Raw genomic sequence first — 24318 nt, forward strand, 5'->3', positions numbered from 1 at the left:
GCTCCGGGGTCGTACCTAATGGGAACTTTGTCACCACGAGAGCCATCTATCCTGAACGACAAGAGTCAAACCAGCTAATTAGCCAATAGAATGCCAAAACTTGCAGCCCCCGCCAGTCACAGCAACTTTTAACGGGTGCAGATGTACCAGGGTATCTCATGATCCACAACATCACAGCTCGGAATAAAATAAAAAAAATAATTGCAATGTATCATGAAGAATTTGCTACATTGTGTCAAACTTTGTCCCATCCAGATCAGGATATTAAAAAGGTATCAGATTAGAGTTGTCTGCAACCGTTATAATAAACCGCACTTCGGTCAAGTACCTAAAAACATGGCTGCTCCAACAGGGATCAGTCCCCATACTGGCACCATTGTAAGAAGATAAAAATGTGGTTGAGGTGAGGACACTGGCCAGTTCAGTCCTGGGGGATAAAATATACTGATAGGTCGGTTTTGTAAAAAAAATACTTAATTTTTCAGTTCCGGAATTAAATACAAGGTTTTGCCAAATAAAAAAAAAACAAAACCAGTTCTGTTTAAAATCTATAAAAAAGGCATCATTTCAATTAGAACGATTGTGCAAATTAGCAATAGCTGTGCGCATGAGCTCACGTCTGACATGCAGAGCACGCGGCGCCCATGACAAAGGCAGGGAGGACCTGATGGTGGCGCTCACACTGCGATCTTCCCCTTGTTGTCCAGTTTACTGATAGACTCCAATGGTTTGCTCATGTGTTCTTCTGAGAAGGTGATGTAGGAATACACCAGACTGCCAGCAATACTGGAGAGAAGGGAAAACAGGACAATAAACCATCATCATCACATACTATATAGACCCTTAAAATATGAATGGCCACACAATATGGTGGGAACTGAAGGTAACTGGATACTTGGACACTGTAAACAATGTTGGTCTTTGTTTTCACTCTCACCCCCATAATCCTTCACTTTTTACAACCACCCCTACATCTAGCAATGAACTCTTCATCTCTCCCTCCATCTTCCCCATTCATCTCACCTCCTCCTCAGAGCTATTCCTCAACATTCAATCCTGTGTCTCTAAGCACAGACAGCCATCTTATGCTCTCTCCTGCTCCCACCTACTAACACTTTCTCTGCTCCTCCTCACTGCTGGCGATGTCTCCCCAAATCCTGGTCCTCCTCCCCACATCCCCAGTCACTTCCACCTCCTATCCACGATCTGTCACAAACGCTCACAACCCTCCTAACCTCATACACATCCGCCCAGCCCAAGCTTTCCCAGTCCCACTAACAGGAGCTCTATGGAACGCTCGCTCTGTCTGCAACAAACTTTCCTACATCCATGATCTTTCCATCACCAACAAACTTTCCTTCCTCGGCATCACCAAAACCTGGCTCACCCCCTCTGACACGGCCTCTCCAGATGCACTCTTGTACGGTGAATTCCACCTTTCCCACACCCTCCACCCCATTGGCAAGCATGGTGGAAGAGTAGGTTTTCTCCTGTCAGATAACTGCTCCTTCACCCAAATCCCACTGCCATCCTCCATTACTCTCCAGTCTGTTGAGGTGCACTGTGTGCGTATCTACTCCCCCTCCAACTGGCTGTCATTTACCGCCCCCAGGACCAGCCACCACCTTCCTAGACCATTTCACTTCCTTTCCGCTGACATCCCCACTATCATGACAGACTTCAACATCCCCATTGACACTTCTCTCTCAGCTTCTATCCCTAACTTCCTCCTTCGGCCTTTCCCAATGGTCTTAAGCAGCTACTCACAAAGATGGCCACACTCTGTACCTCATCTTCACCGGCCTCTGTTTTCTGTCTAACCTATCTAACTCTCCTCTCCCTCTTTATGACCACAACCTACTCACATTCTCTTCTCTCTCCTCCACGGGGCAACAATCCCCACTTCACAAACTTGCATGCCCTCCCAGAAATCTCAAACACCTTGACCTACACTCGCTCTCTGAATCCCTTTTCCCTCTTACAGACATCAGTTCCTTAGATGATGCAGATGTTGCTGCCACTTTACATAACACCACAACAGCAGCAGCTCTCAATATGGTCGCCTCCCTCACACATACCAAAGCAACAGGCAACCCTGCCACACCAGCCTAACCAAAGAACTGCGACGGGCATCCAGGTTTGCTGACCGTAGATGAAAAAGGTCCCACTCCAATGAGCACTTCATCATATTCAAACAGTCTCTCATTACCTACAAGTCCACACTCACTGCAGCAAAACAAACATACTTCTCATCTCTCATATCCTCCCTGTCTCACAACCCCAAACAACTATTCAACACCTTCAATTCTCTCCTCTGTCCCCCAGTGCCTCCTCTCTCTCCTATCAGCCAAAGTCTTTGCCTCATTGTTCAAGCAGAAGATTGACACCATCAGACAAAGTTTTTGCCTAAAGTCCCCACAGCCCCTCCCCACACCTACGTAATCCTCCTCCACCAAAACCAGCTACTCCACCATTACGGAAGATCAACTTTCCTCTTTACATCACACCTCATCACCTGTGAACTTGACCCAATCCCATCCCACCTCATCCCTAACCTCACCACAGTCTTCATCACAACGCTAACCCACCTTTTCAACCCGTCACTAACAACTGGTGTCTTCCCCTCATGCTTCAAACATGCCTCGATCACACCCATCCTCAAAAAGCCCTCCCTTGACCCATCCTCTCTGTCTAGCTACCGCCCCATATCACTTCTCCCCTATGCCTCAAAACTACTGGAACAACACGTCCATTCTGAACTGTCCTCCCACCTCTCCTCCTGCTCCCTCTTCGACCGCCTCCAATCTGGTTTCCGACTGCACCATTCTACTGAAACTGCCCTGACTAAAGTCACCAATGACCTACTAACCGCCAAATCCAAGCGACACTACTCTGTCCTCCTTCTCCTAGACCTGTCATCTGCCTTTGACATAGTGGACCATTCCCTCTTACTACAGCCTCTCTCATCTCTCGGCATCACAGACTTGGCCCCATCTTGGATCTCCTCATACCTAACAGACCGGACATTCAGTGTCTACCACTCACGCACCACCTCCTCATCTCGCCCCCTATCTGTCGGTGCCCCCCCAAGGTTCAGTCCTAGGACTCTGCTCTTCTCCATCTACATCTTTGGCCTGCGACAGCCCATAGAGTCTCACAGCTGTCAGTATCACCTCTATGCTGATGACACACAGATCTACCTCTCCGGACCCGACATCTCCTCCCTACTAACCAAAATCCCACAATGTCTGTCCGCTATCTCATCCTTCTCTGCTAGATTTCTAAAAGTTAACATGCATAAAACTGAATTCATCATCTTTCCACCATCTCATTCATATCCCCCATCTGACCGATCTATCAACGTCAATGGCTGCCCACTCTCCCCAGTCCATCAAGCTCGCTGCCTTGGGGTAACCCTGGACTCTGATCTCTCCTTCAAAGCACATATCCAAGCCCTTTCCACTTCCTGTCGACAAACTCAAAACTATATCTCGTATCCACACATTCCTCAAACACGAATCTACGAAAACACTAGTGCACGCCCTCATCATCTCCCGCCTCGACTACTGCAACCTCCTGCTCTGTGGCCTCCCCTCTAACACTCTCGCACTCCTCCAATCTATCCTAAACTCTGCTGCCCGACTAATCAACCTGTCCCCCCGCTATTCCCCGGCCTCTCCTCTATGTCAATCCCTTCAGTGGCTCCCCATTACCCAGAGACTGCAGTTCAAAACCCTAACCCTGGCATACAAAGCCATCCACAACCTGTCTCCTCCATATATCTCTGACCTAGTCTCCCAGTACTTACCTGCACGCAACCTCCGATCCTCACAGGATCTCCTTCTCTATTCCCCTCTTATCTCCTCCTCCCACAATCGCATACAAGATTTCTCCCGTGCATCCCCCCTACTCTGGAACTCTCTACCCCAACATATCAGACTCTCGCCTACCGTGGAAACCTTCAAAAGGAACCTGAAGACCCACCCCTTCCAACAAGCCGACAAACTGCAGCAACCCTCAATCCACCATACCACTGCACAACCAGCTCTACCCTCACCTACTGTATCCCCCACCCATACCTTGTAGACCGTGAGCCCTTGCGGGCAGGGTCCTCTCTCCACCTGTACCAGTCGCCGTCAAGTTATGTTCAAGCTTATTGTAATTGTTTTTGCTACGTATACCCCATGTAAAGCGCCATGGAACAAATGGCGCTATAACAATAAATATAATAATAATAATAATAATAATAATAATAATAATAATAATAAAGGTATCCAACAACGCTGCGGAAGAAAGTCAATACAGAGAGCTGGGGGGCAGATACAGTTATATGAAAAAGTTTGGGCACCCCTATTAATCTTAAGCTTAATGTTTTATAAAAATTGGTGTTTTTGCAACAGCTATTTCAGTTTGATATATGTAATAACTGTTGGACACAGTAATGTTTCTGCCTTGAAATGAGGTTTATTATACTAACAGAAAATGTGCAATTTGCATTCAAACAAAATTTGACAGGTGCATAAGTATGGGCACCCTTATCATTTTCTTGTTTTAAATACTCCTACCTACTTTTTACTGACATACTAAAGCCCTTTTTTTGGTTTTGTAACCTCATTGAGCTTTGAACTTCATAGCCAGGTGTATGCAATCATGAGAAAAGCTACTTAAAGTGGCCACTTGCAAGTTGTTCTGTTTGAATCTCCTCTGAAGAGTGGCATCATGGGCTCCTCAAAAGAATTGTCAAATGATCTGAAAACAAAGATTATTCAACATAGTTGTTCAGGGGAAGCAAACAAAAAGCTGTCACAGCGATTTAACCTGTCAGTTTCCACTGTGAGGAACATAATAAGGAAATGGAAGGACACAGGGACAGTTCTTGTTAAGGCCAGAAGTGGCAGGCCAAGAAAAACATCAGAAAGGCAGAGAAGAAGAATGGTGAGATCAGTCAAGGACAATCCTCAGACCACCTCCAGAGAGCAGCAGCATCAACTTGCTGCAGATGGTGTCACTGTGCATCAGTCAACTATACAACGCACTTTGCACAAGGAGAAGCTGTATGGGAGAGTGATGCGAAAGAAGCCGTTTCTACAAGCACGCCACAAACAGAGTCGGCTGATGTATGCAAAAGCACATTTGGAGAAGCCAATTTCTTTCTGGAAGAAGGTCCTGTGGACTGATGATACCAAGATTGAGTTGTTTGGTCATACAAAAAGGCGTTATGCATGGCGGCAAAAAAACACAGCATTCCAAGAAAAACACTTGCTACCCACAGTAAAATTTGGTGGAGGTTCCATCATGCTTTGGGGCTGTGTGGCCAATGCCGGCACTGGGAATCTTGTTAAAGTTGAGGGACGCATGGATTCCACTCAGTATCAGCAGATTCTTGACAATAATGTTCAAGAATCAATGATAAAGTTGAAGTTACACAGGGGATGGATCTTTCAGCAAGACAATGATTCAAAACACCGCTCCAAATCTACTCAGGCATTCATGCAGAGGAACAATTACAATGTTCAGGAATGGCCATCCCAGTCCCCAGACCTGAATATCATTGAACATCTGTGGGATCATTTGAAGAGGGCTGTCCATGCTCGGAGACCATCAAACTTAACTGAACTGGAATTGTTTTGTAAAGAGGAATGGTCAAAAATACCTTCATCCAGGATCCAGGAGCTCATTAAAAGCTACAGGAAGCGACTAGAGGCTGTTATTTTTGCAAAAGGAGGATCCACTAAATATTAATGTCACTTTTCTGGTGAGGTGCCCATACTTATGCACCTGTCAAATTTAGTTTGAATGCAGATTGCACATTTTCTGTTAGTACAATAAACCTCATTTCAAGGCAGAAACATTACTGTGTCCAACAGTTATTACATATATCAAACTGAAATAGCTGTTGCAAAAACACCAATTTTTATAAAACATTAAGCTTAAGATTAATAGGGGTGCCCAAACTTTTTCATATAACTGTACATATACCCCTATACATATGTCCGAGCAGATTAAACACACATTCCTTTAAAGGGTTATTAAGCTGGGAAGTTATGTGATAGGGGGTAACTTCCCAATCGCTGTGCGTTCCGACCCTTGGGACCACCACAGCGGGGCATATGAATAGCCACTTTTTAATGGAGCATTGGTAGATCAAGCACATGGCCGCTCCAGTCATCCTTAATGAAAAACAGGGGGGGGGGGGGGGGGATATAAAAAAATAAATAAATAAAAAAAAAACACTTTTTTTTTTAAACTACTGTCTTCCGAGAGCCATGCCTCTGGCTTTCTGGATTTTTTTAAATGGTATCAAATCAAAGGCATATAATGTAAAACTTATTTTCTCTTTAATATTTTTAGGAGATTGAGAAAAAAAAAAATTGCTGTTCTTTGGGTTTTGATTTTAACATATTTCCCCATGTGGCATTTTTTATTCTCCGGATCGGAGTGATTACAATAGTACCCAATTTATAGGGATTGTTTCATGTTTTACTACAGTTGAACATTGAAAACTTTTTTTTTTTTTTCTGTTGCTTTATCTGGAAAACAATCTTCACTTTAAAAAAAAAAATCAGAGCTTTTTGAAGGTGATACCACTGAAGGGTTAAACAAGAGCGTTGTCTCCGATCCCTGCAGTCACAGTATAGTATGGCCCAGACACCACGCAACATCCCGGTGCTGGATATTTACCGATACGCTGCACTAACTCCAATGCTGAAAATGTCTCCAAGAACATTATAAAATTAATAAAGAAAGAAAAGTGGAAGAAATACAATATATTGCATGTACAAATCATATGAACACAATACACTGGCTCCTGTACCTGATATTTAACCCCAAGAAGTTTGTCCACGAGAAGATGTAATCCCCACCGAAGAACATTCCAATGTAGGTGATCAGGATATTCTGGAGGGAAAAAAGAAGAGGAATTTAATTTTATTATGGCAGGTGACACATAATAAGCAAAGAACAGAAAACAAAAATCTTAACACTTACTTTGATGCATCCTACTATTGTCGTCGTCAGCGCAGAATTATAATGTGTGCACAAGACTGTGGAATACATCAGGATAAACCTGGAAATAAGGCAAGTAGATTGTCAGCTGGGAAATCAATAAATAAAATTAAAAAAAAAAAAAAAAAAAAAAAAAAGAAGTGGAATTTAATGTGTAGTAGCAGTTGCCAGGAGCAGCCAGCAGATGGGGCTATATGATACGCATTACCATTGGTAAAGTGAACATTTTGCAAGAAATCTGCTGCGCGTGCCAAAAAAAAATAAAAAATCCGCAAAGACGACCCGCAAATCATGAAAAAACAACTTTGTAGCCGATTTAATTAGAAATGTGCATTGTACCATTCGTCTGTCGGGTTCTGCCATCAATTTTCAGTAGGGATAATATGGTGGACTCATTTTTGATCTTACAATATTTATTGCATCTGTTACTTTTCTTGGCTCCTCATCCCCATTAAATTGTAAAATATGCAAAAGATGCCGATGACGTCCGTGTGCTTCCATGTTTGTTTTTTTTCTGAGTCACCATTGACTTGCATTGGCAAGTTTGATCTGGATCAAAGATGGACTTTTTTTTCCTTTTGTGGACAATTGGTCATTGAAAAGGAACATTGATAATAATGGGTCTGATTTATCCGAATAAAAAGCACTAAGAGGGCATGTACCAAAAAAGCCTGATTTATGAAAAAGCCCAAGCTTAAACTAATCAGTAGAGACAGTGACACAAAATGTATTGTAAAATATATATGATAGCATACAGTTTTTCCTATGTATCCGTATGAGGTGCAGGGGGTTACCATCTACATTTGTCTGTTTTGTTTTTATAATCCCCCCCCCCCCCAAAAAAAAAAAAAAAAAACAACACAACATTAAGAAATACAATTGAATTTTCTCTAAATTGGTTATTGTAGCATTTCCAAAAATCGCTTCATTGAAGGGTTTGTCCAATAAGACTTACTCACATAGCAGGCAATCTATGCATGATCAGCGGTGCCCTGAGGAGTGTGAAAAAAAGGGGTCCTAAAAAGTATCCCATATGAATGCAGAGATATTGAGCATGTGCATCCTCTGCTCCATTCACTGTCCATAGGAGCGGTAATCGCACATGCTCGCTACCTCTCCATCACACAGGGGACTTCGGCCCTCTATTCTCGGGATTGGTGGGGACCTCAGCAGCTGGACCCTCAATGCTCATACATTTAACCTCTATTCGGTGGATGGATTATAGTCCTGGAAAAACTCATTTCTACCACCCATCACACACACCTACGTGATAACAGAGCCGCAGACTTACCCCATTACACAGGAAAGTGTAAACTGAAAGATAAAGATGGGATCACTCCAGTCTTCATATTCCACGGCCTGCAGGAATATACAAGACGTCAGTACAGGATTACAGAACATGTAGAGTCCTATGGAGAAGAGTGACCCGACGGGAGCCTCCAGCCCCGCCGCTCACCCGACGGGAGCCTCCAGCCCCGCCGCTCACCCGACGGGAGCCTCCAGCCCCGCCGCTCACCCGACGGGAGCCTCCAGCCCCGCCGGTCATACCCTAATAAAATCGCCTAGGGCACCACTGCATCTAGGCGATGGTCACCAGCCATTTGCAAGATTAGGCTAAACCTGTGGGAATATATATTCTGAGCAAATACAACATACATCATTCTGTGACAGGAGGAGCGGTAATTACATTTGTCACCGTTTTCATTCAGGAGCAGATTAGACGGCCGAGCGGAGCAGTTTGGGGTTTTTTTCCCCTCTTTTTACCTCCAGACAGAAGTCCTTTGTTCTGCAGCCTGATACACAGCGGCTGTATACGGCACAGACCCCCGGCAGCCCCTGACCCTGACACACAAAGCCGCCATTCTCCGGCAGCTACACTGAAACAAACGGGAGCTGGAGAGGAAATGTCAGAAGCAGGAGAGACACGATCTGTGTCTTGCCCGCATTTATAATGGCTGCCGGGCAATAGGCTGTGAGAATCAATGACTTGTAGGGAAGATACAATTTTTTTTTTTTATTTATTTATTTTTATCTTCTCCTGCTGCAGACCCCAATAGAGGAACGAGAAAACACATTTCCTACAGACTAATCAGGATTAAGGTTTATCCCCCCCCCCCGTCTTACCCTCTGGATGTCACCAGTCACATATGCAATAGCCAGTGTTGGTACAATCATGAATAACGCATTGTAGTACAAGAGACCGTACTTTCCAAGTTCCTGTAATATCAAAAATACAAAACACGTTCAGTGTAATATTCTAGTGGCAAAATATTAATTCCCATCATGCAGAAATGCAGTTCATATTAAGTTTTAGGGGTGGTCTGCTTACATGAGTAAATGGGCCTGGGGCCAAGTCCCCTTAGCCAACTGGATGCACCCAGGGAATGGGATCACATGTTGCATAACTGGAGCAATTTTTCCACCTAAAATCTGCAGCAAAATCGTTTTATATACGGATTTTGCTGCAGGTTTCACTCTTTCCTCTACAAAAGGCGAAATCAACACATATAACTTCCATGTTGCAGGCGACATGTGAATGAGATTAAGCTAAAGAGTGACGGTTAGTGTAATATTTTATTTCCTAAATCAATAGCACACATGAAAGGAAGAAACGTTGTAATATATTGTATCAGAGAACTCTGCTTCTATCTCCTCCGGGACTGATCTGTCACTCTCAACTCACAGGTAAAATCTGCATTCAATGAAGACAGATCTCCCCGTTACTTAGATAGGACTTGATGCTTTTAAAATTCTATGGAGAAAGCTAGAGGCAGATTCTTCTGCAAGTTCCATAGAACTCTATGAGAACCAACAGTCATCTCTTAGTAATGGGAAAGTCTGTGTTCACTGAAGACCGATTTCTCCAGTGAATTGAGAATTTAGAGAATGAATTGGTGGCGAGAGAAGCAGATTTCTCTGATAAAATAGTTTCTGATTTTCTTGTGCACCATTTATTTATGAAAAAAAAAAATGAAAAACAACCGTTACTCTTTCCAAGAGTGCAAAAAAAGTAGGGTAAAAGGGATATCTTTCTCCATAGTACGAAAAAAAAAAAAAAAGGGAAGGGCGCCGAATATCATCCCTGAGCTGCTGATGAGGACGATGATGCGCGAGTCATCCACATTTATTTGCATTTCTTATATTACCTTGGAATCTAACTTCTGTTTCACATATGCACCATTGGCCGCCGTTAGGACGTCATTGATCAGGATAAATATGTAACCTTCAAGGTCGAACGCCAGATCAGAACTATATAGAAAGTGGGGTAAAAAAAATAATAAATCAATTTTCCAAAATTATTCTTCATGCCAATTAAAGCCAATTGCAGAGCCCCAGCTGATCAGCAGCAGAAAAAAAAAAAAAAAAAAAAAAAAAGGAAAGAAGGAACAACCCCTTTAAAATGGCTTAACAAAACTGGGAGACCTATATTGGACTGACTTGGTCATGCATGCGGTGTCCCAAGTTACGTTGTCATTTCTAAGTGTTCCCCTTTACCATCTTACTGGTAATAAATCATACAGTAAGTACCTGGCAGCTATGAAGGCTCCGATTATCATAGCGAATACTGTCATCTGAATGCTGCGAGAAAACTTTTTCCTGTGGAAATAACCCAAAAAAAAAAGTTATAGGAATGTGAAAATAAGATTCCTATGATAACTTTACGGCCGGACAGAGAGTTAGTCGCCAAACATTGTAAAACTAGGAGAGAGGCAGCGTCTTCTGAGTGTATTTGAGGAATAAAAGTTTTTGCTAAGATCTATACAAATAAATTCATCCTCAACGTATTCTATAATGGATCCTTCATGACCTCTGATAATGTCACATGTAGACCACAGGAGGCGCTGTTCTATGTCAATTTGTGACATTTGTGTACCTAGGAGTGCGCAATTTGCTCTGCGGCATGGGCAGGTACGAGACTTTGCTCAGTGCGTTGATAGCGTACAAGATGTCATCCATGCCAATCATAGGCGGGAGAGCGATTTTACAAGGCAGATTTGGGCCCATCGGACTGTTAGAAAACAGCATGGGACAAATTCAGATTTTTATGTATTTATTTTTTTTGGTGCTACCACAATGAAATAGGAGACTTGTTAGGAAGGAATAGATTCGCCAATTCTTTTCTTTTTTAATATTTAACTGCAAGCAAATCAGTGGAGTCTGTGTTCGGAAACACCCATCCATTGCCCAATAAAACTCCCCGAGAAGTCTGCAGCTCAGAAAAACGGAGCGCACACAGATGGGGCATCTGCATGTTCAATTTTTGCAATTTTTTATTTTTTAAGCAATCGGTGTGAGGGGAAGGAGCACAGGAGCCAGAACCCACGGATCTGCTTGCAATTAAAGGATCAAAAAAAAAAAAAAAAAGTAGCAAAAAGTTTTAGAACTTTCACCAATGGCTTGGAAAGGCAAAACCTGATGACCGGTTCCCTTTAATGAGGATTGGCCAATGCTTGCTCACCCACAATTCAGGGAATGGGGCAGATCTTGACACCCTACAAGACCTGGATCTCAAGCGGTGCCTATACACGTGTGGCCGAGAAATGGGCAGAACTAACCTTTTTCCTCCTAGTCGCCGCACTGCGCCAGTACTTGCCAATAGTATGAAGTGGCAAGTCCAGGATGGCGACCGGTGGTCATCTGCAACAAAGTTTCAGCCCCAATATACCTACATATCCATCTCAGCTTCATTCCTCTGATTTTACACAACCCCTTCACTGACCGGTACTCACTTGAGTAAGAATCCTTCCGCCATCATTGTAAACAGGATGGAAAAGCGCCGGAGAACAGTAAACATGGGGAGACTGCGAAGAGAGGAGAAGACATAAGTATCTGAAGCGGGACCACCAGCCATATCCATGCCAGAAAGTATTGAGGTTTTTTTTACTTATATAAAGGGATATTATTTGTTCAGGATTCTTCAAGGAAAGGCAACATTAGACAAAGTTTGAAACCGTTCAGGATCCAGGAAAAGTAGAGTGATCAGAGGGGGCTCAGTGACAAATTAATCTGAAACGGCTGCCTAAATTCTCTTGGACATGGATGTATCTGTGTATTCATTTACAATTTCCTGGAAAGCGTTGGATGCATCCGTTTTACAATGTAATTACAAACATGTGTCCATAAAGGTTTACACAATGTGCAGGAAAGAGCGCTGCTCCGCTACACGGCTGAAACTGCGCCAACTTTAGTTAGAGAGCTAATCGCCGCCAAATGCCTAAATAAACTAAAAAAAAAATAAATAAATAAAAAAAAAAAAATACACCCAACTTGTCCCTCGCTCATATTAAAAGTTTGATTTATGGGGCTCCGGCTGCTCTGCCCCCCACAGATCACTAAAAACGGACAGAAGCGCTCAGACGATCACTGGTCCCATTCGTTTCCGCTTAGATAGTGCCAGATAAACCTACAGAAAGTCTATAGATAACTGATCAGAAATGTGCAGCAGGTCAATATCCAAGAACAAAAAAATCCTGCAACAGACGGATATTCACATCCCATCAATGTGGCTTTGACGGTCGTCCACTATGGATTTTCAGTGTTCAAATCTGGATGTAAAGTCGGCAGCATTTCTGTCTCATGTGGACAAGACCCTAAGAAATGGCATTAAGCAAAAAGAGAAAAGAAGAAGCCATATAAAGTAGATTGAGAAAATGCTCCTTTTTATTTAAATTAGCTGTTTTTTTGAGGAGGAGGAGGCGGTCACAATTTAAGCCCTAATAAATCTATTTTGGTCCCAGCAGCCCCATGTAAGATGAGAGGTATCGCTCTTACTTTAGCGCCTTTGTGCTGAACAGTCCCGTGATTTGATTTCCAAAGTACAGGAGAGGTAGCGGAAAAGTCTGGGATAAAAAATAAATAAAGACAGATTATTTAAAAAAAAACACATTGATAAGGCAACATAAAGTGAAGAATTAAAGGGTTGTCCGCTACTCTGACAACCCTTCTCAATCACTATGTCCCCCCTTTATAAAATAATAACACCTATACTCACCTCTGTTGTCGGCATTGGCTCTCCTGGGGATTGCATGACGTTATGTCATGTGATCCCTGAGGCCAATCATCGCCTGCTTCACTCTCCTACGGACATAAATGACATCCGGAGGAAGTGAGGGGCAGCAGCAGCTGTCGCTTCCTTCGGATGTCTGATTTGGCCGAATAAGGAGAGAGTGAAGTGGTCGTTGTTTGGCTGCATGGATCACATGACACAACGTCACGCAATCTCCAGGAGAGCCAGTGCCGATGAGTATAAGTGTTATTATTTTACTGGGAGGGGAAACAGGGATTCAGAAGGGGTTGTCTGATTAGTGGACAACCCCTTTAAGACAATCAGACCCCTGACCAGTGACATTTACCTCCTGCTTGCATCATCGGCAGCAGATTACTTGTGATCAAAATGAAAGTTATCTGGTAACAAGTAATCTGATCACAACGCCGATTGAAAGATGCTTATTTAAAGGCGCAGTACACCTAAACTTAGCAAATCAGTCACAGCATGGAGATCATGGAAGCAAGGAGAATTTTCAGAAATATTAGTCATTTATCCCATTGAAGAAAACAGTAAACTTCTAACCTGCCCCCCAAAAAAGCTGATAACGGAGCATTCAGCTCCAGAGAAGGTGGAAATGTAACAACTCCAGGAACCCCATACAGGAATGTTATATACCAGACATATGAACTTTGCTAAAAAGTTATGCAGATTTACCCAACAGCTACCTGATCTGCTGTCAGTGTGTACTGGAGTGAAAGGGGTTAACTATGTGGTGGAGCTGATCTCCATCCTCCAGTGAAACTGTAACTCCCAGCATCTCCTCGACATCCTGCTGGGAGTCGTTTTCACCACAATTGAACAAGCAGAAACCATCAGATTGATCAGCAATGGAATAATAATGTCCGTCACCTCCAATGCGCAGAATAAAAGCAGAAAAGTCTCCTATTAAATGCAAGGTGGGGGGTGAATATCTCCATTGTGACATCTTCTTTTGTATGCAGAACAGCCGGTGTTGTGCTCTGCAGGGGGCGCCCCTCACACCCTCCGCAGACAATGGGCTCCACGTAGAAATGTACATAAGGCAAGACCTGAATTTATCACATTCCAGAGGAAATAGATTTAGGGGGGTCCCTACCAGTCTACAAGACTGAGTGTCCCCCTTCAATAGGCGTAAATGCCCAAAAACGATGCAAAGCATAGCGCACGTTCGCACCATTATAGTCTATGGCCCGACCAGCGCGTTTTGCGAGGGGGTTCGGACATAAGCCCCAAAGAACGGGTTCCAGAACGCAATGTGAAAGGACCGTTAGACAGGGGCTATAACATGTCAAAACAGTGGAGTTACCCTTCAAGGGGCAGGTGATCTTATCCCAAGGACATTGACTTGTTGGGAAAGCCTTTTCTTACACAGCAGAAGACTCCATGATAAAAAGTGTTAAAGGGGTTTTCTAATTTAAGAAAAAACCCTCTCCCCAGATTCAGTTTGTTTAAAAAAAAAAAAAAGTGTTACCCACCCTCACTGGGTCCAGTACAGAGTCTCAGTCGCTGCTCTTGGCGTTTGTTATTGTCTGCACGTCGACGGCGCTGCAGTCGATCAGTGAGCTCAGCGGCTTGTGCTGTCAACCCGGGCAGAGGTGCTGAGCTCAATGATTGTCTGCAGCGCTGTTGAGGAGATGATTACACTGCGGACAATAAGACACCGGGAGCAGCGATAGAGACTAAGTGCTGGACCTGGGGAGGGTGAATAAAGCAGAGTTTGTTTTTAATTAAGATGGCACAAGATATTTGCTGGCTGATCAAACCAATCATAGCGGCATCTTCTGACATTATAGGGTCTACGGCCCACCATACCTGGCTGGATGCCTGTGATCAGTAATGTTATAATGGAGCGACAGGGAGTCAGTGCGCAGCTGAGAGAGCAGACCTCGGCCTTAATAGATAGAAGTGGGGTCTGCAGTGAGCAAACTCTCCATTAAATAAAGATATAGGGATTTCCTATCGCCAGATGTCGCCTTAGTAGCAATTAGGATTTTTCCTACAACATATTGTGCCACATCTCAGATCTGGTCCATATGTACCCCACCCCACATAGATTAGGAAAACAGAGCACCTCTGTAATCATTGCCAAACCCACTGTTTATCTGCATTTACTGTGCAGATTAATGCATCTATTGTTCTCCGTTATCATCCATCATGCAAAGAAAAAGGCAACTATGGTGCAGAATGTTCCCCGATACTTTAGGTCATACACTTCCAGTGCGGAGATCTTGATTTTATATCCATGGATATCTGATATCAGCTGGTCGTCTTATTACGCTACTGCACTATTATAAGCCACAGAACCATAGATTTAGCAGCTGCTTAAAAAAAGTTGCATAGGTCGGATCATTGCAAAATAAAAAGTTCTGTGTGTACTCCGTGCACGGGGTGTAATAATAATTACTGGTGTGGTTTACCTTGCGAGGTATGTGCCTGTCGATATCTGGAAAATGCACCACCCTCAGAGCCTTTCCCACCCAGAGCACGACCACCGTCGCCAGCATCTGCGGGGAACAAGAACGCTCAGTGTTAGCACCGTGACGTCACAGCGAGGAGGAAGCACAACCGAAGGCTTCTTACTGACCTGGCCAAGTCCAACACATAATGAGGAGGGAAACCTGCAAGACAGAACAGAGCGCCATTATTCCCTGCTGCGATCACCCGGCACGGCGCACACTCGGTGCAGCTACATCACATCTGCTGTACACAGATAATTACGGCTGTAACATGAGTGTGCAAGTCTGCGGGTCAGGAATGTGCTCGGGATCAGATGCTATTTGAGGTAATAGAAATCCTGGAGACATCTTCTTTGTAACAAGATGGGAAAAATACTGCTCATCTGGAAAGCTGCGTGACTGGCTCTACTAAGAGAGGACCAGTCACCGGGTCAGAAGTTGCAGTTTTTGCTCATTTATTCCCGCTGCACCCATGAGAATTTTTTTTTTTTTCTTTTAAATCCGCCATATGCTTCCAGGGATCAAGATCTTTTTATAAAGTGCTTCTTTTTACGGTCTTTATCAAGAGGGCGTGATTCACCGGATCCTCAGGGGCTTGTCTTCAGACAGCTCTGCATAATTACCCTGCGATTCTCGCCCCTTTGGAAAGACCATAAAAATCAACACTAAATAAAAAAGGCCCATATCACTGGAGCCGTATGGCGGATTTAAAATAAATAAATAAATAAATACTTACAGGAATGGCGGGAGTAAAAAAATCAGATAAAAAACTGGACACTTCTGACCCGGTGACTGATCCTCTTTAAATGCAGAATAACAAATCTACACAAACAATGAAGTCACGGGACAAGGTCTTCATCACCGGTGAAACGTTCCTTAATTTGAAGACAGATCGTACAGAGTTTGGTCTTTTCTGTAGTAACATATGGATGCGAAACCTGGATAATAAAGAAACGAGACAGAAGAAGAATGGACGCCTTTCGAGATGTGGTGCTAGAGAAGGATGTTAGCAATACCATGAATAGCAAGAAGAACAAAAATCAATCTTGGAACAAATAAAGTCAGACATAGAATCCTAAAATGGTAGAGTTGGAAGGGACCTCCAGGGTCATCTGGTCCAACCCCCGGCTCAATGCAGGATTCACTAAACCATCTCAGACAGGTGTCTGTCCGGCCTCTGTGTGAAGACGTCCATTGAAGGGGAACTCACCACCTCTCGTGGCCGCCTGTTCCACTCATTAATCACCCTAACTGTCAAAAAGTTCTCTAATATCTAATCTGTATCTTCTCCCTTTCAGTTTCATCCCATTGCTTCTAGTCTTTCCTTGTGCAAATGAGAATAAAGATGATCCTTCTACAATGTGACAGCCCTTGACATATTTGTAGACAGCTATTAAGTCTCCTCTCAGTCTTCTCTTTTGCAGCTAAACATTCCCAGATCCTTTAACCGTTCCTCATAGGACATGGTGAGCGGACTGCAAACTATCCTGGTTGCTCTTCTCTGAACTTGTGCCAGTTTCTTCATGTCTTTCTTAAGATGCGGTGCCCAGAACCGAACACAGTAATCCAGATGAGGTCTGACCAAGGAGGAGTAGAGGGGGATAATTCCTTCACGTGATCTTTACTCTTTATGTTCACACATGTTGGGTTTTTTTATGTCACCAATCTGCAGCAAAACTGATCTCTGGCAGGAAATCAGCTGTGCATTTTTTTAATGCGTTTTTTTCACCGTCCTCCTGTCTCTATTTATGCATGTACATAAAGTTCTGTGAAAAAAAACAACCCCCTTCCATTTTGCCATAAAAAATGCAGATGCAAATTTTGGTGCATTTTTTCAGCGTTTTTTTTTCACCACCCATTACTTCTTATGGGTGAAAAAATGCTGAAAGAAGTGACATGCTCTATTTTCCAAAAACCCAACCAAGGTACAAAATCCGCAACAAAAAAATAAAGATGTGTGAACAGAGAATTCTGTTTTTTTTCCATAGACTTTGCTGGTACTGCAAAAAGCAGCTGAAAATTTGCATAAAAATCTGCAGCAAAAAATGCTGAAAAACATAACATGTGTGAACATAGCCTTAGGTTTCTGTTAATGCAACCCAGAATTGTGTTTGCTTTTTGCTGCTGCATCACACTGTTGACTCATGTGCAGTCTGTGATCTATTAGTATACCCAAGTCTTCTTCACACTTGCTGTTGCTTAGCTCTATTCCTCCCATTCTGTATTTTTTTTTTTTTTTTTTTTTTCCCATTTTTCTTGCCCAGATGTAGGACTTTGCATTTCTCCTTGTTAAAAAATATTCTGTTAGTTGCTATCCACAGTTCTAGTTCATTTAGATCTTTTTGAATCCTCTCGCTCTCTCCTTTCTAGTATTAGATATCCCTCCTAGCTTTGTGTCATCATGTAATGTAAGATGTAATGGTCGGAAGAATAGAAGGAACAAGGCGAAGAGGAAGACCAGCAACCCGATGGCTTAATACAATCAAGATAACAGTGGCAAAGACTCTGAAATTTGGGGGCTACAAGAATTGGCCCCCACATGTTACAATGTTGCAGTGAATAAGACTTGTATACACCAAGATCATTCACCAGCAAATACATCGTGCCTTTCCGTCATAAACCTCAAATCTCTAGTGAAAGGAGAAGTCATTGCTTCCTAAAAATTTGGATCTCAATCTAAGTGGATCATCACTTGAGGGGAAGCAGCATCCCAATGAGGACTTCCCCAGCATCAGGGACTGCATTCAATCCCTTTATCCAGGCGGCAGTCGCCTGCACCCATCAGCGGTTGTGTCCTTTCCATAAAGAAAATGTCGTTTGCAGATCAGATGCCTACAAATTTTTATATTATTGCAATTCTAGACAATAAGCAGCGAACATTTGTGTCAAGATGAAAGTTAAGCGACTACTGTAACAAAAGGAAATGTACTAAATCTCGCACTTCTGTAGTACACGTTACAATGTGTTCACAACACGACCCCTAAAGCCCCAGGAAAACTGCAAGCAGCGGTGATCCTGTAATAATATTCCCAGATCCTGGAGGGGGAACAGATTAAGACCACATGGTCAATTACACATGAGACCTGTAAACCTGAGTACAGGACTGATCTGACACAGGGTATCAAACCCGCAGCAACAATATCTGCAGTTTATAGCATTCCTGCAAAATTCCTAGAAGTACAAGTCATCTCGTAATAGTAAAGTGGTAGCAATCACTGATCGCTCAGCAGAGCGCCCCCTTCCTGCAGACATCCGAAAACTAAACAACGCACAATCAAAGACACTCCAGCCGTCGCTCCAATCTACACTATTATTACTAAGCCATATAAATGCTGAACCGGATCATCGCACTGACTACCACTCCTACCATCCATCAATAGAAGCATATAAAAGAATAAAAAGTCTCACTTAGGGACATTACAGCAAAACATTAACTAGGATTTGGGAGTTATTTCACTGGCACATTAGTAGGCATATAATAAAAAATCAAGCTCAATTATTATAACAAGCTGTTATTACACCTCAGCACATCAGGAAAGGCTATGTTCCCAGAATTCACTTGGGTCACAGTCAAAGTGACTGCCGGAAGCAACATTTTTTGCATCCAACATGCACCAGTCGCACACAAAAGTTGTGCGATGCATTATTTTATGTACATCACGGGGTTAAAAGGGTTAGCCTCGGGGTATTTAAAGCCTCTAGGATGAGCCTAATTATAGCAGGGAAGCATGGAGTTAATCCAAGGTCCTCACTACAGAAAATAGTAACAGCGACACATTGTAACGGTGTCAAATATAAAAATGTAACAATAAATACAGCATTACAGCATCAGTCAGATATTATATGGTTATATCACTCCTGTACATTATACTGCAGGCTACTGATACAGTACCAGTCAATTATACCACTCCTGTAGATTGTACCCCAGGATAAAGATACAGTACTTGATGCATTATATGGTTATGTCACTCCTGTAAACTAAATTGTAGGATACAGAACCAGATGCATTATATGGTTATACCACTCCTGCACATTATACAGCAGGATACAGATACAGTACCACTTGCAAATACATTATACCCCAGTACACAGATACAGCCATCCCAAGATAAAGATACAGTACTAGATGCACTGTATGGTTAGACCATTCCTGTACATTTTATCCCAGGATACAGATAGAGTACTGGTCACATGTATTATAAACACTCTTGTACATTATACTGCAGGATTCATATATAAATATATATAATACACCTACTAATGTATCTGAATCCTGCAGTATAATGTACAAGTGTGATACAAATAATGTATCACTCCTGTACATTATACCACAGGATATAGATACAGTAGTAGATTACATGGTTATATTAAGCTCCTGTACATTATACTGTAACAGTACAGAAGTATTATATGGCTGTATCAGACCTATACATTATATCCCAGGATACAGTTACAGTAGACATATTTATATCACTCCTGTACATTAGACTTCAAGGTACAGATACAGTATCAGTCACATGTATTATTATAACACTCCTGTACATTATACTGCAAGCTACAGTTACAGTAGCAGATGCAATGTATGGCTCTCACTCCTGTGCATTACGCTGCAGGATACAGATACAGTAGTATTTTACGTGGTTTTATTAAGACCATGTACATTATACTGTAAGACACCGTACCGTACAGAAGTATTATATGGCTGTATCAGATCTGTACATTATACTGCAGGACCAGATGCAATGTATGGCTCTCACTCCTGTACTTTATAGTGCAGGATACAGATACAGCATCGGTCACATGTATTATCATAACACTCCTGTACATTATACTGCAGGATACAGCTACAGCACCGGTGACATGTATTATCATAACACTCCTGTACATTATACTGCAGGATACAGCTACAGCACCGGTGACATGTATTATCATAACACTCCTGTACATTATACTGCAGGATACAGCTACAGCACCGGTGACATGTATTATCATAACACTCCTGTACATTATACTGCAGGATACAGCTACAGCACCGGTGACATGTATTATCATAACACTCCTGTACATTATACTGCAGGATACAGCTACAGCACTGGTCACATGTATTATTATAACACTCCTGTACATTATACTGCAGGATACAGCTACAGCACCGGTGACATGTATTATTATAACACTCCTGTACATTATAGTGCAGGATACAGCTACAGCACCGGTGACATGTATTATTATAACACTCCTGTACATTATACTGCAGGATACAGCTACAGCACCGGTCACATGTATTATCATAACACTCCTGTACATTATACTGCAGGATACAGCTACAGCACCGGTGACATGTATTATTATAACACTCCTGTACATTATAGTGCAGGATACAGCTACAGCACCGGTGACATGTATTATCATAACACTCCTGTACATTATACTGCAGGATACAGCTACAGCACTGGTCACATGTATTATTATAACACTCCTGTACATTATACTGCAGGATACAGCTACAGCACCGGTGACATGTATTATTATAACACTCCTGTACATTATACTGCAGGATACAGCTACAGCACCGGTGACATGTATTATTATAACACTCCTGTACATTATACTGCAGGATACAGCTACAGCACCGGTCACATGTATTATTATAACACTCCTGTACATTATACTGCAGGATGCAGCTACAGCACCGGTGACATGTATTATTATAACACTCCTGTACATTATACTGCAGGATACAGCTACAGCACCGGTGACATGTATTATTATAACACTCCTGTACATTATACTGCAGGATACAGCTACAGCACCGGTGACATGTATTATCATAACACTCCTGTACATTATACTGCAGGATACAGCTACAGCACCGGTCACATGTATTATTATAACACTCCTGTACATTATAGTGCAGGATACAGCTACAGCACCGGTCACATGTATTATCATAACACTCCTGTACATTATAGTGCAGGATACAGCTACAGCACCGGTCACATGTATTATCATAACACTCCTGTACATTATAGTGCAGGATACAGCTACAGCACCGGTGACATGTATTATCATAACACTCCTGTACATTATACTGCAGGATACAGCTACAGCACCGGTCACATGTATTATCATAACACTCCTGTACATTATACTGCAGGATACAGCTACAGCACCGGTGACATGTATTATCATAACACTCCTGTACATTATAGTGCAGGATACAGCTACAGCACCGGTGACATGTATTATTATAACACTCCTGTACATTATAGTGCAGGATACAGCTACAGCACCGGTGACATGTATTATTATAACACTCCTGTACATTATAGTGCAGGATACAGCTACAGCACCGGTGACATGTATTATTATAACACTCCTGTACATTATAGTGCAGGATACAGCTACAGCACCGGTCACATGTATTATCATAACACTCCTGTACATTATACTGCAGGATACAGCTACAGCACCGGTCACATGTATTATTATAACACTCCTGTACATTATAGTGCAGGATACAGCTACAGCACCGGTGACATGTATTATTATAACACTCCTGTACATTATACTGCAGGATACAGCTACAGCACCGGTGACATGTATTATTATAACACTCCTGTACATTATAGTGCAGGATACAGCTACAGCACCGGTCACATGTATTATCATAACACTCCTGTACATTATACTGCAGGATACAGCTACAGCACTGGTCACATGTATTATTATAACACTCCTGTACATTATACTGCAGGATACAGCTACAGCACCGGTGACATGTATTATTATAACACTCCTGTACATTATAGTGCAGGATACAGCTACAGCACCGGTGACATGTATTATTATAACACTCCTGTACATTATACTGCAGGATACAGCTACAGCACCGGTCACATGTATTATTATAACACTCCTGTACATTATAGTGCAGGATACAGCTACAGCACCGGTCACATGTATTATCATAACACTCCTGTACATTATACTGCAGGATACAGCTACAGCACTGGTCACATGTATTATTATAACACTCCTGTACATTATACTGCAGGATACAGCTACAGCACCGGTGACATGTATTATTATAACACTCCTGTACATTATAGTGCAGGATACAGCTACAGCACCGGTGACATGTATTATTATAACACTCCTGTACATTATACTGCAGGATACAGCTACAGCACCGGTCACATGTATTATTATAACACTCCTGTACATTATAGTGCAGGATAGAGATACAGTAGTGGATTACACAGTTCTATTAAGCTCCTGTACATGATACTGTAAGTTACAGTACAGAAGTAGTATATGGCTGTATTAGCCCTGTACACGATACTGCAGGATACAATGTATCAGACTCTCAGCTCATTGATTGCACTCAGTCCCGGCAGCAGCCGCCGCCGCCGCCGCCGCCGCCGCCGCCGCCGCCTCCTCCTCCTCCTCCTCCTCCTCCTCCTCCCTCCGCCCCGCACACTGGACTCTGTCCCCGGAGCCTCCATACCTGCGGCCGCTCAGCACATTCTTATTTACCACGACGATCAGGAAGGAGCTGAAGCCGTAGAAGGCGGCCGCCAGCAGCTTTATAAACACGGTCATCGTTTCGGCCGCCATCCCCAGACCTTCCTCATCCCTGTGTGCGGGGGGCTCCGGGAAGGCAGCTCCTTTAACCCGGGCATGCTGACGTCTGCTTACTTCCGCCATGGTTCAGATGGGGGCGTGACTTACTGCAAGGAACCAATAGTCTGTGGAGGATGAGGCTGGGATGGGCGGGGATAGAACGCTGAAAGCCCAAACTAGTGAAGGCGGTAAGACGAGGTGGGCGGGGCAGAACAGGGGGCGGTGGTGAAATGGAAATGAATATGGGCGGGGCGTAACGGGTCATTTCAAGAAATAGGCGTGTTTATATTAGCATTTAGTCAGCTCCGCCCAGTTCTGAAGACTTGCTGCCAGCATGTTACCAGGAGGAATGAGGTGCTGCAGCACGTGACTGTGATGGAACCACAAGTCCCAGCATGTCCACAAATTCCTGATCATTGTAACTTTTTTTAATAGCTCATTTCACCTGCAATTATTCATTTTTTTTTTTTTTGCATTCAAATCTATTCTTGCCCTTTTTCCAAGAGCCATAACTTTTTTTTTTTATCTCGGTTTACATTGAAGGACACCATTCATTTTACCATAAGATTTACTGAATAAAAAGGAAAAAAATTCCAAGTGCTGCAAAATGTTGGGAAAAAAAAAGCGAAAATGAAATGCGGTCTTTGTGCTGTAAAAATGATCCGGAATGGCGATTCTCCAGGTCGGTAGAATAAACTTGTCATTTTTTTTTCTATATATAATTTTAGTGGTTAAAAATATTATAACTCTGTTAAAACAAAAGTTTGATTTTTGTCACCATTTTCGGAGACCCGTAACTTGATTTATTTTTCTATCAATGCACACTTCTGGGCGGTGGCAAACTAGTTTTTACCGGTACCATTTTGGGTACATATGATTTTTGGAACGGAGCAGCAACAACAAAAAAAACAAAAACAGTATTTTTGATGTTTGGATTTGCGGTTCGGACTCCTAGTGATCATAGATTAATATCTTGTCCTGTGGATGGGTGGTAAATGCTGAAGAAAGGACAAAATACATTGTCATTGACATGTAATGGTCAGCTAGTGCTGCCTGTTATCAGCTCCATCAACAAAGCTCATAGCTCCAGGCTAGATGACCTCTTCATGCCTCTATACAAATGCACCTACATTTAATTTCCATTTGCTGTGAGATAAGTGTGGTCTATTGTTCCCTGTTATCAGCCAGTTAAGGCTGAACAAT

At 42.7% G+C, this 24318-nt stretch overlaps 1 protein-coding gene across 2 annotated transcripts; it reads right to left on the reverse strand.

Annotated features, from left to right (window-relative positions):
- Window positions 1–23220, reverse strand: SLC35D1 (solute carrier family 35 member D1). Of its 2 annotated transcripts, none has more exons than XM_073643856.1 (12): window positions 23000–23220; window positions 15618–15651; window positions 15451–15537; window positions 12778–12845; window positions 11736–11807; window positions 10534–10602; window positions 10152–10254; window positions 9130–9222; window positions 8297–8364; window positions 6988–7066; window positions 6815–6897; window positions 1–786 (listed from the first exon to the last, which is right to left on the reverse strand). In XM_073643856.1, exons 1-12 carry the CDS (start codon window positions 23197–23199, stop codon window positions 678–680), a joined length of 1065 nt encoding a protein of 354 aa, XP_073499957.1. In that variant the 5' UTR covers window positions 23200–23220; the 3' UTR covers window positions 1–677. The 2 variants fall into 2 exon arrangements, with proteins under 2 accessions (XP_073499957.1, XP_073499958.1); XM_073643857.1 differs by lacking the exon at window positions 23000–23220 and adding an exon at window positions 16700–17165.
- Window positions 23221–24318: the final 1098 nt, after the last annotated feature.

The sequence above is a fragment of the Phyllobates terribilis genome, unplaced genomic scaffold, assembly GCF_046119375.1.
Source record: "Phyllobates terribilis strain yellow unplaced genomic scaffold, ASM4611937v1 Scaffold_8__6_contigs__length_399053987, whole genome shotgun sequence".
In the NCBI taxonomy this organism is placed as follows: domain Eukaryota; kingdom Metazoa; phylum Chordata; class Amphibia; order Anura; family Dendrobatidae; genus Phyllobates; species Phyllobates terribilis.